This window comes from Alosa alosa, chromosome 21 (assembly GCF_017589495.1).
Source record: "Alosa alosa isolate M-15738 ecotype Scorff River chromosome 21, AALO_Geno_1.1, whole genome shotgun sequence".
Taxonomy (NCBI): domain Eukaryota; kingdom Metazoa; phylum Chordata; class Actinopteri; order Clupeiformes; family Clupeidae; genus Alosa; species Alosa alosa.
Window position 1 is genome coordinate 9,026,205 of NC_063209.1, and position 13,304 is coordinate 9,039,508.

Genomic DNA, 13,304 nt, shown 5'->3' on the forward strand with positions numbered 1-13,304 from the left:
AAGATTATATCACTTGCAACAGTAGTAAGCTACATGGTATTAGATTTGAACTTGAACCTGTCCTCCTGAAGTGTGTATTGGTGAAGATACAGGGTGTTATGATGGTGTAGTGACCATTTTTAAGTTGAGTTGCTTAAACTGCATCTCAACACAGACCTCATGAATGGTAATTTAAAATCAAAAGTTTAATTGTGAGCTATTAATGTAGCCCTGGATGTCCTTACTCCATGATCAGTCCTTTGAGTGATGGCAGCCCTCTTTCTGTGTGTTATTAGGCCTTCTGATGTGGGACATTCTACCAGAAATGCACATTTTTTAAATCTGAACATTGAGTAATATGGAGGACATGTGAAACTATGAGAAGCGCCTATCTAAAATTTAGCATTTAACCATAAAAAAGTAAGGCCTAACCTACATACACAGTTAAAATGTATTCATAAATATTTTCTCAAAGAATCATGTTTCATGTGACTGAATTGACTTAATGGATTTTCTTAGATATTTAGGGAAACTTGTTTTGTATTTTTTGAGTATATGTTATACATTAAATGCAAATTGCATGCAATAAATGTGATATTGTCATGCAGTGTTGCAGTTATCAGGCCTTATCTCATATGGCTTTGACAGGGCCTAATATGATGGCCTGACAGTCAGGTATTTTAACTGCCATTGCTCTGCCTGTAAAAAGGCTACCGAAAAAACAGTTTCAATGTATGCAGGATTTTTTGTTTTACAATTTTGTTTTTCTTTTCTGGGACATTTTAGTGTGCCAGGGCCTGACTCTAGCTTATCCTCCAAAAATAAAGCTGTTTTAAATCATACAATTCAATGACAGAAATCAATCAGAACTCAATGAATAAGTGTAAGTGTCACCTTTGTCAAACGAATTCACTTCCTTTGAAAGATGTATTGGACACTCTTAATGTGCCGTTTTATGTAAATGTGACTGTACATGATGAAAACATGGGGACAGTTGTAAACTACCATTTATTTGTAAAATTGGTGTATCCCATGTTATATATAATATTGCTGTTAGTGATCCCAATTTAAATGGGTCATTAATGGTGTTAGATCAAATTGGATTGAGGACAGTACATTTTTTCAGGATTTGTAATTCTCAAAAGTGATTTTCATTAAGAAAAAAACCCATCTGATGAATGGAATGGCATATACCTTTACATGGCATATACAAAAACAGAAATCAATCATCTAGTCAGTTTAGGACTTTATTGGTTTATACAAGTTAATTCATTGTAACAATTCCAGAACAGATAATATATATTTCTGCTGCTAGATATATTTCTGCTAGAATGTTCCACATGCCATAAACTTAAAGGGTATATCTGTTTCTGTTTTAAATGACAGGCAACCAGAGTGTATTGCACTTGACCTCCCTAATCTGTTCTTAGTTACATGCTGTGACACCGAAGGTGTCTAGTGTAGCCTCCAAATATATTATAGGTGTCTCTTTACTGATTGTATCCCCTGCTGTGTAAGCACCCGATGATCATACAGTTGCTTCAGAATACAGTTACTTTTAGGTAGTCAATGCCATGGTAAACAATTCAGATGGTTCTGAACAGTATCCTCAGATTGAACACGTTTCCATCTCCAAAACTGAGATGATGCAAGAAAGGAAGTACATTACGCTCTTCACAGGCTCAATCTTGTTGGGCAAGTTTTGTTCTCAGTTGGAGATGAGTGACACTCACTCATGTGAGGCATAGGACAGACAAGCAACTTCACACTGACTGGATGGGAGCTGTGGCCCATTGTGTGAGATACAGAGATGAATCTCAGAGCTACAGGATTAGCAGGCCTAAAAAGTAATAGCTTTTCCCTAATAACCTAAAGAAAAATACTTCAAGAAACGATGATTTCAGTTAAAGTGTTAATGAGAATTGTATTACTATATCCTTAAACACTTGGTCAAGATGTCTTTGGGGAGGGTCATTGAATCACAGTGACAAACAGTTTTGTGTTTTAAAGGAAATCTTAACAGCGCCCCCTATTGAATGGACTGACTCAGATCTCCGCTACCACAGCAGACGTAGCAAAACCATAGCAAAACAAGGGAGCGGTCGGCGTGGGGGCGTGCCGAATCTGACGCACATTACGTAGCCAGCTCAGCCAAATTCTTAACTGGACAAATACACCAGCAGGTCAATTGCTCCTAGCGAGTTTTAAAAATAGACTTTGCACATCACCATGGAAGTGAACGGATGCAATATTCAAGTTCTTCTGCAAGCTGCTGAATATTTGGAGAGAAGAGAGCGAGGTACTGTCAAACTTACGCTTCGATCCGTCATCTAAGGTTGCTGACTTGGAATTGCCGTCTAGGTTCAGAAATGCCTAGCGATAAGTTACACGTACAACTAGGTTGTCTTGTGATATTTAAGTGTTTCGATTCGCACATGTAACCTGATGTGGATTGAATGAAAGTATAACGTGTATGGAGCTTCAAATGTTTTGAAAATTAGTTGGTTGTTGCCAATTGTAGGGTTGACTCAGTGACCTACATTTGAGATCATCATTGTACACAAAGGCGCGAAGTAGCGGCAAATTTGAAAATGCAACTACTCCGCTTCTGTAGACATGTTCTATTAATGAATGAAAATTACATTGTCACAGATATTGTCTATGAACGTTATAATATATGACGTGTTTGCATAGATTTCATTAATTCTAACAGCAGAATAGGAAGAAATAGATTAGGTGGCAGGCGAGTAAGTTACGAGCTAGCGGCGGATTGATGTTCATTGCGCCAAAAAACCGCGAGCCTCTGTCAAATTGTTAGCGATCCGCAGGGTAAGTATCTTTCCCTTGCTATGTAGTTTTACTTGAAAATAGGAATCTGCCGTCAGTGTGTTGTTTTTGCGTTTAATGTTTTATTCCGCTCAGTTATTGAATCCCTATATTTTACCATAAACGAGTTGATTAAGAAGAAAGTGAATGACAAGTTGGTTACTTTGTTGTTCAGAGGCGGAACACGGCTATGCTTCGGTCTTGCCGTTCTACAGCAAAGGGGTGTCCGATAAAAGAAGCAAGCAGAAGAACAAGAAAAACGGCGCTGGAAACAGCAGGTGAGGTTATGTAATTTTAACTTAGGTTGATTACGTGGCCTTAAAGAAGAGTGCCTGTTCTGACACATAAGAGTATTGTCTGTGACCTGTCACCACATATCATGGATTTTCATTTTCTTAACAAAATGAATTATTAGGCTACTGCACGTGTGCTTATGTGTCCGTAACTAATTTACACCAACTATACTCTTATCTGTACAGATCAGTCCACAACGAATTGGAAAAACACAGGTGAGAACAAAACAAATTATTGTATATTGCCAGTAATTTATGATCATGCCATAGTCTTTTTTCAGAAGACTGTTTTTAAAATTCACTTTTTTCTATGTTGTACAGGAGAGCTCAACTGAGACACTGCCTAGAGCAGCTAAAACAGCAGGTTCCTATCTCCTCAGACTCAGCCAGAAACACCACTCTTAACCTACTGAGAAGGGCACAGCTCCATATCAAGGTAAAGTCCATGCACGTTGCAGTATACTTATTTCTATTCAGTCTGTGCCAACATGGTACTTCAATCCCAGTGGGAGTGTGAGTTACATACTGCATTTGATCACTTGATGTATGGTGTGACATTACAATTTATTGTCACCCTAAAGGTGACCTTTGATATCTGAGGTTGAAAACAGGCGGATTCAGCATTTTAAATGCAGAAGTGGACTTGCTGTGTGCATGTTTGTGTTTGTGCAAAGTGTGTTGTAGTGCTGAGTAACAAGGTTTGTTTTTTCTGCCTGTGTTGTGGCTGCGTTTTTAGACAATGGGCCTTTGTACTGGGTACTGGGTTTCACAATCGTCCCTCTTCCAGGGTCTCAAAGTACTGCAAAATAACAATGAACTCAATCAGTGAATCAGTCCTATATATATTGATACACTAAAAATAAGGAAGTACTCACAGTAAATGGCAGTTAAATATAAACCAACATGAACAAGGCAACGTTTATTTATTTATTCATTTATAGTTTGCTTGTAAAGCTCAATTCATGTCAGTTGACAGTTCTGAGAGCTTTACAAATGTGCAGATGAAATAATATAGTACTAGATAGGGGAAAAGTCTCCTGAGGCATGTGCGTGTGTCTGGTTTCGGTGCAGAAGCTGCAGGAGCAGGCGGAGCGGGCTGAGCTGCTGAAGGGCCGTCTGCGCTGGCAGCAGCAGGAGCTGCGCGGGCGTCTGGAGAAGCTGCAGGCCGGCGCGCCCATGGCCACCGAAAGAATCCGCAATGACAGCCTCGGCTCGGCTGTCTCCTCTGAACGCTCCGACTCAGACAGAGGTGAGGCCAGGACACCACCTGCCTTATCAGACAAACCCAAGTGTTTAAAGGTTGTTTTTTCCCTACTCGAACAGCACTGTTGCACAGTAAATTCTAATGAAGGGAATGTAAGCAAAATGGAAAATAAAAACGCTTTTGCTTTGCTCGTGGGTTAGAAACTTCCTGGTCTGCATGCAAAACTTCCTGATAGAGAATTTAGTCACAATCTGAAGTCACAAGATAAAGAGCAACTGGGGGCAATTAAATTATGAAATGTTTATCATGATCTACCCTGTTAATAAGCTACCCTGCCCTTGGCCTTCACAATTCGTTTTCCACATACCACAATAGGCATAGCAAAACGCTGGCAACTAGGGTAATAACTAGTTTATAGGTCTTGTGAAAGCTTAAAGGAAACACTGTATAATTACGGAACTGCAGAGTAATACTAACCAATACCTTCCTGTGTGTCAAAGTAGCTATCCTTCTCAACCTTGTGTTTTACGTCCTTATTACATCCAAGCTTACTTACTCAATGTAAACAGGATGCAACATTCTTGAATTGAATATTATGGGGTGTATGATGCTGGGAATAATGCATGCAATAGAGTCGTTCTTTTGGTGGTATTTCTGGTTGATGTTTTTGTCCTACAAATATCTAAATAGAATATTTAACTGGATAAGAAAGTGAAAAAATAGGAAATTAATGTTGACCCCACTCTTTAATATTCTGTTGCAGAGGACGTGGAGATCGATGTGGAGAGCATGGTCTGGACACTGGAGTCAGATGGCTGCATGCACACAGTGGTGGACCACTGTTACTCAACTCCTGACCGCGTATGGCTATGATTGACAGGTGTGTGTGTGTGTGAGTGAGTGTGATCATCCCACTCTGGAGAGTGGAAACATTCCAAATCAGTTGAAAAAAAAGACCTGGAAAGAAGAAAAACATCATGTTCTTTATTTTTCAATATTTTTTTTATTTTTTATTATAATCCCAGTCCATCGGTGACACAGACCTCTGTGATGTTCTAGTCTGAGATGGAATTCTACATTTTTAGAGGGTTGAAAAGCATGTTAAGGACTTTAATTTTAGAGAAAAACATCCTGATCAAGAGAGTGCATTATCTAAGGGAGAGGAAGGAAGGAAAAAAAAACTGATGCAAGTGTTGTGAACTTGTGGTGCTGTAGCTTTGGCCAAGCCTTTGCAAACTCACTTCAGAAACTGAAACCTAGCCCGTGCATTGCATTTTTTGAGGCTAACTGTCTTCTTTTTTTCTCTTGTCATTCTGTAAACACACTCTCTGATTTGACATGTCAGCTCCTAAGCTTAATTTCAGGAACCGTCTGCACAGAAAAGCTTGCACTTGTTTCCTGGAGTTGAACCTATTTATGGTTTTGTCCATGTGTCTTGCTCTGATTTTTTTTTTTTTTTTGATGACATTGTTGTACAAACATCCACAAAGCACTTGGTTTTTGTTTTGTCCATTTTAAGGGGTGTTTGGCAACATATTACAGATTTTAATACAAGAGATCATGTTTGCACATTTTTGATGGAAATTAGTTGAATAATTTCATGACAAGGACAAAATCTCTTCCTCACTGTCAGAGACTCTTACGCAGAGCAAGGCTGTGACCTGACCGGCCCCTTATCACCCTTCTTGACTTTTCTGATTTTATAGAAGATACGTGTAACCTGTTAAATACATCTAGGAGATTAACTTGGGCTGATGAAGGGTGGCTACGTCAGCACACCAGTGACGAGTTACAGCTTTGACGCTGCCTTTCACAGAAGAGGAACTCTTTGAGTGCCTCACCTTCTGAGCTGTGTGGCAGGATGGAAATGTTCTGGCCCTTGCGATGGGACAGGTTCATCATGACTTGTGCTGGGCTACCACCGAGGAAGAAAGACAATGAGTGGTTTCTAACCCATTGTGGGTGTGATGGTGCATGGGGCTCTCTGGTCTTTTGAGGCCCTTAGGAAACACAAAAATGCAGTGAAAAGAAGTGTTACTGATCCAAGCTATTTCATTTTTGTTTAAAAAAAAAAAAAGGTGCTTGACATGGGTTTTTTGGTTCGGCCACATAGGACAACTCTTAAGCTATAATAACAAATCTTGAAGGTGTCACCTGGAGCGGCTAGTTTCTTTGTGGCAACTTTGAGTTATGTGGTCAAGTCTTAGAACCCTTAAAGGTTATAGATCGCACTTTTTCTCTGGAGAGTAGGTTAGCTTTACGTAGATGTAGTGCTTGCATGCTCCTACAACAGCTGGTGACCACTACAGCTGGATGTGCAGTCTGACTTAACAGCTTCTTCCCAATGAACTGGTACCTCAACAAGGTGCATCTCAACAACAAGCAAACAAACGTTCATATCAGTAGGAAAACGTAAGGACCTGGACAAACCAATCTCCCTCTTGTCACTGTAAACTGACTTATGCAACATGTGTCAGTGGTGGTGTTCACCAGACTTAACAGGTATTTGTGAAGGACCTTTGCCTTTTTGATTGTGACCACCTGAAGCCTTATTGCCTGTATCTGTATCACTGGAAGAAGACCATCACCTTTGTATCTCTGTCCTTTCCTACTCCCTGTTTTCCAATGTAGCATTTTTATACTAGTGTATACACTTTTGTATAAATAAATATTTTATGTATTTAATCATCTTTTGTGTGGTTTCATGTTATGACAATTTGGGTTTATTTTTATGGCCAAGATGATCTGAGCCAGCCATTCAGACATAATTATTTCCATAATGTCTAGATGTTGGATTGGTTTACATAGCACACAGTTGTTTTGCATTTTGTGCTTAACAAAAGTGAAAGGTGACTGCAATTTGTTTTAGGAGCTTTGAATAAATAAAACCCTGTGATGTCTATTGAAAAGGAACTGGATAGCTCTCTACAGGGGCTGAAAAATGGTGACGCCATGTTGGTCTACAACCCTGTTTCCAAACAAAAGTTGTGACATGTACAATGTAAATAAAAACAATGTTATGATTTGTAAATCACGTAAACCCTATATTTAGTCAAAAACAGTCCAGGGTCCACGTAATCCAGTTTTTCGTTTGATACATCTTGATGCACCCAATGCGATGGGGTCTAAACTGCAGACAGGCCATTTCTGCCTCTGGACTCTTCTAATATGGAGCTGTACTGGTATGTTAATATGCACAGGATGAAGTTTTGCAATGTTTTCTTAAAATATTCATGGTTTTCCCTGAAAAAGATGTCTGGATGACTGCATATGTTGCCCTGTATCATTCCACATTAATTTTGCCTTTCCAGCTGTGCAAGCTGCCCATGCCATGGCAAGCACCTCCATATCACGGATGCTGGCTTTTGAACTATGCACTAATAACAAGTCGGATTGTCCCTCTCCTCTACTTTTCAAAAAGATTTTCACATTTTGATTGGTCTTGTCCACACAGGTTTTTTACAAATTGATGAATTCCTCCACATCTTTACTTCTGAGAGACTTTAGATTCTCTTTAAATACCCAATCATGGTGCCAGTTAACCTAATTAGTCGCAAAATGCAAAATGCTCCTTGTGATTTCTGTAGCATTACAGAATTTTTCCAGTCTTTTGTTGCCCCCGACCTTTTTTGAGATATTTTGCAGGCAAATTCAAAATGAGTATCATTTTCATGAAATAGTCTAATTTGAACATATGACATGTTGTCCATGACCTTTTTTGCAACTAAATATGAGTTTACGGGATTTGCGGATTATTTTTTATTTTTTTTATTTCCATTTTACCCAGTGTCCCAACTGTTTTGGAAATAGGGTTGTATTTTGTGTCCTTGATCGGCACTGTGTCACACTGTATCGGAATTTATTATTTACAGCCCTGTTCTATAACAGTCCTGAGAAAATATCAGGAGTGCAGAAGAGTAAACTCATTAGAGAATTGGAGTTTTGGGTCAAATACTAGTGAGCCGTCTGCCTACAAACATATGTAAAAACTTTGCAAACACCAGATAGCCGTTAATGATAAAAGCCAGCTGGTGTCTTTTGGTGATACTGTGTGGTCATGTGTTGTGCTTTACTAGCATTTTTGCAGGGTTGTGCCAACGCGGAGTACAGAACTGCACAGTACTTCGCCTATTTGATTAGTGGGTAAGAAAGGTGTATTTATCGGCCCCTCAAATGACCATATTCCGTAAAATTACAGTTACACACACACACAAATATATATAACAAAATTTGCTCAATAATGTTTGTATAGTGCAAAGGGCTCTGTGTTAAATGTTTGCATAATGCAAGTGTTAAATTGTATAGGGCTTTAGATCATGTAAATACAATTAGAATCTCATGAGCATGTAGGTCCCTACTTAGATTATACAGTTTGAAGTCAATTTCTACAAAAAAAAAAAATAAGAAAAGACACTTTTCTCTGTTCAATAGAAAATATTTATTCTCATCAAGCATGTCATTCACTTTCTAGTCCTGTAACATTTGTAGCATTTCACCAAGATAATCATTAATAATCAAGACCATCTCTACTTTGGTAGATTTGAATGATGCAATTCATTTCTTTCAGTACATTTTCAAGCATATATAGTATACAGACACTGCTGCCCATTGCAATCAATTCTCCCATGTTTTGAACATACCAACTGTGCGGTCCATCTGAAATGCACACAACCCAAACCAGTCTTCATTCACACTTGAGGACTAGGACAAAAGACGTCCATGAAACGCCTTTTAAGGCCTAAATGTATTCACTGCTATTCATAGGATGACCGCTTTATATTCTGGAATACCCTGAGCTCTAGTGATGTTATGGGTAAACTAAAGTAAGTGCTTCATTGATTAGGTGGAGTTGGCCACCACAGTGGGTTATGTTTTGGTGGTCCTGTCCTCTGTTTTGAATGAAAGCCCAGTTTGCCTAACCAGGCCAAGACTGCAATTAACGTGGACCCATCATCTGACAAAAATCACTTCAATTTGAAGCAATGAAACTACGCGGTACAGAGATAAAGATGGGGAGCAGGGTAAGGAACACAAATGGTGAAACAGAAACAGCATCTGATAACGGAATCCACCGAGTGGACAAGGAGACAACAGAAAAACATAAAGGCAGCATAACTGTCTGCTGAGATAGAGTCAAGTATGTGGAGTCACATACAAAGGAAAGTCGACGGAGAAATTAAGACCTACATCTATCGATCCACCCACCCATCCATCCTCGATTAATGAGAACAACCCATTAGTAACTACTCCTGAATAAGAAAAAACAAACAAAAAAAGACACTAAATGGAGGAAGATGTACATCCGCATCCGTCATGTCTTGACCCGGGATAAGGCTGACGTGGAGATACACACTCAGGTCAAGTAGAGATGACTGGGTCACACACACAGAGAATAAAAGATCTAGTGGGGGGGGGGGGGGGGAGCATGAGTGGCATCCCAAAGAGCACATGGGAGAGCACGAGCACCACCACATCCCACCCATTCACACATATTGCTTCTTCTGGGCCTGCGACGCCAGGTCTTTGGCCTTTTCCTTTGCTGCCAGAGCCGTCTCGCGGGCCTTCTCTGTGGCCGTCTCCGCCAGCGTCTTGGAGGGTGTCTCGCCTATGATCGAGAAAGCACACACAAGTCTCATCACCAATCACAAGGATAGATGCTGGCAGCTTACCCACTTGCCAACATTACGCGGACAATCTTTTTATACACTGACATAAGTCACATTTCTAAGAGGGGAAGAGAGAGAGAGAGAGAACTACCAACATGAAACTTATTTCATGGATTTCCTTGAAATTATGTAAGAGGCCAAATTAGAACAAATTACTTCACTAAGACATACACCCTCATTTGTGGTCTCTTGACTTTACTGAGCAAGTGCTATCACTAAAAGGGCTGTTCACACCAGGAATGAGAACTATAAAGACAACTGTTGCTATAATGGTATCAGCGACCAATGATAAAGTCTCTCCTCATGTTGTGATGTCTAACATTTTATGAATTCTGATTGGCTGTCAGCTTATTATCGTTTTCAAAATTGCTCTAAAAGTGATTTCCAAATATATTGTTCTACATGTCGTTACCGTTATAGTTTATGCGTGGACGTGAGGTTGTTCATATTAGCTAGAGTGAATTTTGCCGTTATCAATAGTTATCGTTATTGGTGTGAACAGCCCATGAGCCTTCATTCGTCATAGCAATTATTCTGGGTCATTCCACGTCAATTCAACCAGAGCCCACGCACTTAGGTCTCAAAAAATTCTGACAAAATTACCAGGTGTACCTATGTTATCCAGGAGACACACTGTAAAATTACTTTTATGTAAGATCAATACTTTCCAAGATACAGCCAGTTTTACAGGGGGGTGTCGATTTTGTTCAGCCTCTTTTTTTTGTCAAATTTCACAAGCCCATAGCACGATTGAGGGATGATTAAAAATGCACATACCTTGCATTCTAGCCAAAACATATTCAAACCCTTTCATGGTTTTGGTAACACTGGTCTTGAATCTTGCAACACCAAATTCCTAAGAAAGATAAAATATAAAAATGTTACCTCAAAACCTTCATTTGGACCACAAGAGATGGCGACCATCTGAAACCTTGCCCTGTGGCGGCATACGTGTCTCTGCCAACACACATTCATGTGACCGCTAACAGCTGAGGAGGCTCAATTTATGACAGCCTCCCATGTGTGTCTTTCAGCAAGGACTATTTGCAGTGCATAGCCAACCACTGCTGTAATGCTGCAAAAGACATGCTCCGCAAGCGGTGGTGATTTTCCCCCCTCTAGGCTTAAGGTCCGCTTCCCTCTCCCCTACTGACCTGGATGGCTCTGGAAAGCCCGTAGAGGCTCGAAGAGATCCATGCCTCACGCTTTATCTCCGTCCAGTTGCTGTTGTCAGGATTTACAGCATAAACACAGTGCTCCTTAACTGACTAGAGAGAGAGAGAGAGAGAGTGAGTGAGTGAGTGAGTGAGTGAGTGAGTGAGTGAGTGAGAGAGAGCAAAAAAGAGAAGGGCATGTAGTGAGAGGCTGGTTGTAAACTGAGAGACAGCCAAGTCATTCCAGGACATTAATACTCAATCAATTGTTGATAAGAAGACTGCTAGACTCAATGACAGATTGATCGCTCCACTTTTCAAGTGCAGTGAAGCATTCAATTCACAAGTCTTCACAACACTTTGGACTTTCAAAACATTCGTAAGACTGATTCTTCAAAAGAAAAATCCCTCAACACCTCAACTCAACTACAAAAATACCACAGTGCCTTAAGCCATCAATAACATATCCAGTGCCACTGGAGAAAGGGAGCAGTCAATGTTAATCCGAGGATAAGGCTGTCTGCCAAACAAACGCATTAAGTCTCACCATGAGGCGCGCGTGAGTAATGTTCCAGGTGACTGTGGTCATGGTCCGGTTCTTTGGGTCGATAATAGAGTCCTCGACAATGTACGCCAAGCGGGCCATTTGCTTGGGCAAGAACTTCTCGGCCCAGCGTGGGGCTCTGTTTGTTTTGGTCAGCAGGCGTCTGGAAATGAGCCGGTTGTCAGGAGTCACCTCGCGGAAAACAATGTCCTCCGTCAAAACATGATTGCTAGAGTAGCAGCAGGAAACAGGTAGAGATATATTATAGAAACATATATTACATTACTTATACAAGATACAATTAACATGATTAGCGATACTTGATCATGCATTTCTATGCTTTCTAGTCTTTCATTGTATTACTTTTCTCCCTACTGATTGTCACATGAAGCTTTACCTGTAGGGGTTGGGGTATCGCTGCCAGAAAGCCAGGCAGACTTGGTCCCATGTGTTCTTGAGAAGCCCAACGCAGTGGAAATATTTCACCATTGTTCCCAAATTAAACAGTGTGTCATCAGACACCTGCAATGTAAACAACATAAGTTTTTAGTTTAATTAGATTGCTGTCTTGCCAATCAGACAGAGTTCATTTATTCAGAGGTACTTGTGTGGGAAATGTTAAATGTTCACCTGGATACATATGTTCCCTCCAACCACAACAAATGAACCTGTAAACAATACAATTTATTATATTATTATGGCTGGCAGTTTGGCAAAACAAGTTGTTGGCTCAAACCCACAGCGACTCTTATCAACAGAGAAATTTCTCGAACATAATAGTATTAATAGGCTTGTGCCGAGGCCATGTACACGTTGCAAGGGAGAGCTCAATAAGGTTTTTTTACCCTCGACCTAACACGCATAATTTATTAATAACGAAGTTTTCTCAGTGTACTGTACACAAATTATGCACTACCAACATCTGTGTAAATGGGTGAGAGGTCAAACTTCAGTAATTCATTAGCACCATGTGGTAAAAAGGTGCTCTCACCGATATCCAATGAAAGAAGACATTCACGAGAAATTGAAATGTGACAAACTTGCCAGTCAGTTTTACTGTTACATATTCGACGTCATTGAAACATCGTTACAATCAAACAGTCAATTGTTACGTACATTGACCAAAAATCAAAGTACTAGCTGCTATCAAATCTAGCTTTCTGACTGGCTACTAGCAAGTACCGTTATGAGCTCTAAGGTTTTGTGACTAAGATTAACTCCACAGACAGGAGTTCATAGAACAGAGTGGTCTATGCCTAGAAATTCTGCACACATAAATACTTGTTCTTACCTTAATGACAGCACCATCTATGTAGAAGTGCACATTTTCTACAACTAGCCTTACATGCCAGGGATGTTAGCCTGTACTGTCGACATGACAGACGTGATCCGAAGAAGGAAGGTCATGGCTGACGCTATTTCCGGAGGAGAGCTGAAACGGCAGAAAAGTCCACGAGATAATCAACTTCATCTTAAATAATCGAAATGGGTATTGTTTTGTAAATCGAAACAACTGTATCTATTTTGTCTTAGCCTTATATTACAATGTATTATTAAAATTACGCCCACGATTATAACACACGTCTCCAACGATACTTTAGTTTTAAAATATCTTGATGTCGTCAATCAGGGGCATGT

At 40.0% G+C, this 13,304-nt stretch overlaps 2 protein-coding genes across 3 annotated transcripts; one reads left to right on the top strand and one right to left on the bottom strand.

The window, feature by feature from the left end:
• The first annotated feature begins 2,101 nt into the window (after positions 1-2,101).
• On the top strand, positions 2,102-6,987 carry mxd3 (MAX dimerization protein 3). Its single transcript, XM_048232064.1, has 6 exons — positions 2,102-2,278; positions 2,981-3,083; positions 3,285-3,314; positions 3,420-3,534; positions 4,170-4,347; positions 5,066-6,987. Exons 1-6 carry the CDS (start codon positions 2,209-2,211, stop codon positions 5,173-5,175), a joined length of 606 nt encoding a protein of 201 aa, XP_048088021.1. The 5' UTR covers positions 2,102-2,208; the 3' UTR covers positions 5,176-6,987.
• Positions 6,988-9,713: 2,726 nt separating this feature from the next.
• prelid1a (PRELI domain containing 1a) lies at positions 9,714-13,254 on the bottom strand. 2 transcript variants are annotated; one of them, XM_048232301.1, is made up of 8 exons: positions 13,236-13,254; positions 12,958-13,098; positions 12,297-12,334; positions 12,064-12,188; positions 11,670-11,895; positions 11,123-11,236; positions 10,746-10,824; positions 9,714-9,907 (listed from the first exon to the last, which is right to left on the bottom strand). In XM_048232301.1, exons 4-8 carry the CDS (start codon positions 12,153-12,155, stop codon positions 9,786-9,788), a joined length of 633 nt encoding a protein of 210 aa, XP_048088258.1. In that variant the 5' UTR covers positions 12,156-12,188; positions 12,297-12,334; positions 12,958-13,098; positions 13,236-13,254; the 3' UTR covers positions 9,714-9,785. The 2 variants fall into 2 exon arrangements, with proteins under 2 accessions (XP_048088258.1, XP_048088257.1); XM_048232300.1 differs by lacking the exon at positions 13,236-13,254 and having other exon boundaries at positions 12,958-13,203.
• Between the last annotated feature and the right edge of the window lie 50 nt (positions 13,255-13,304).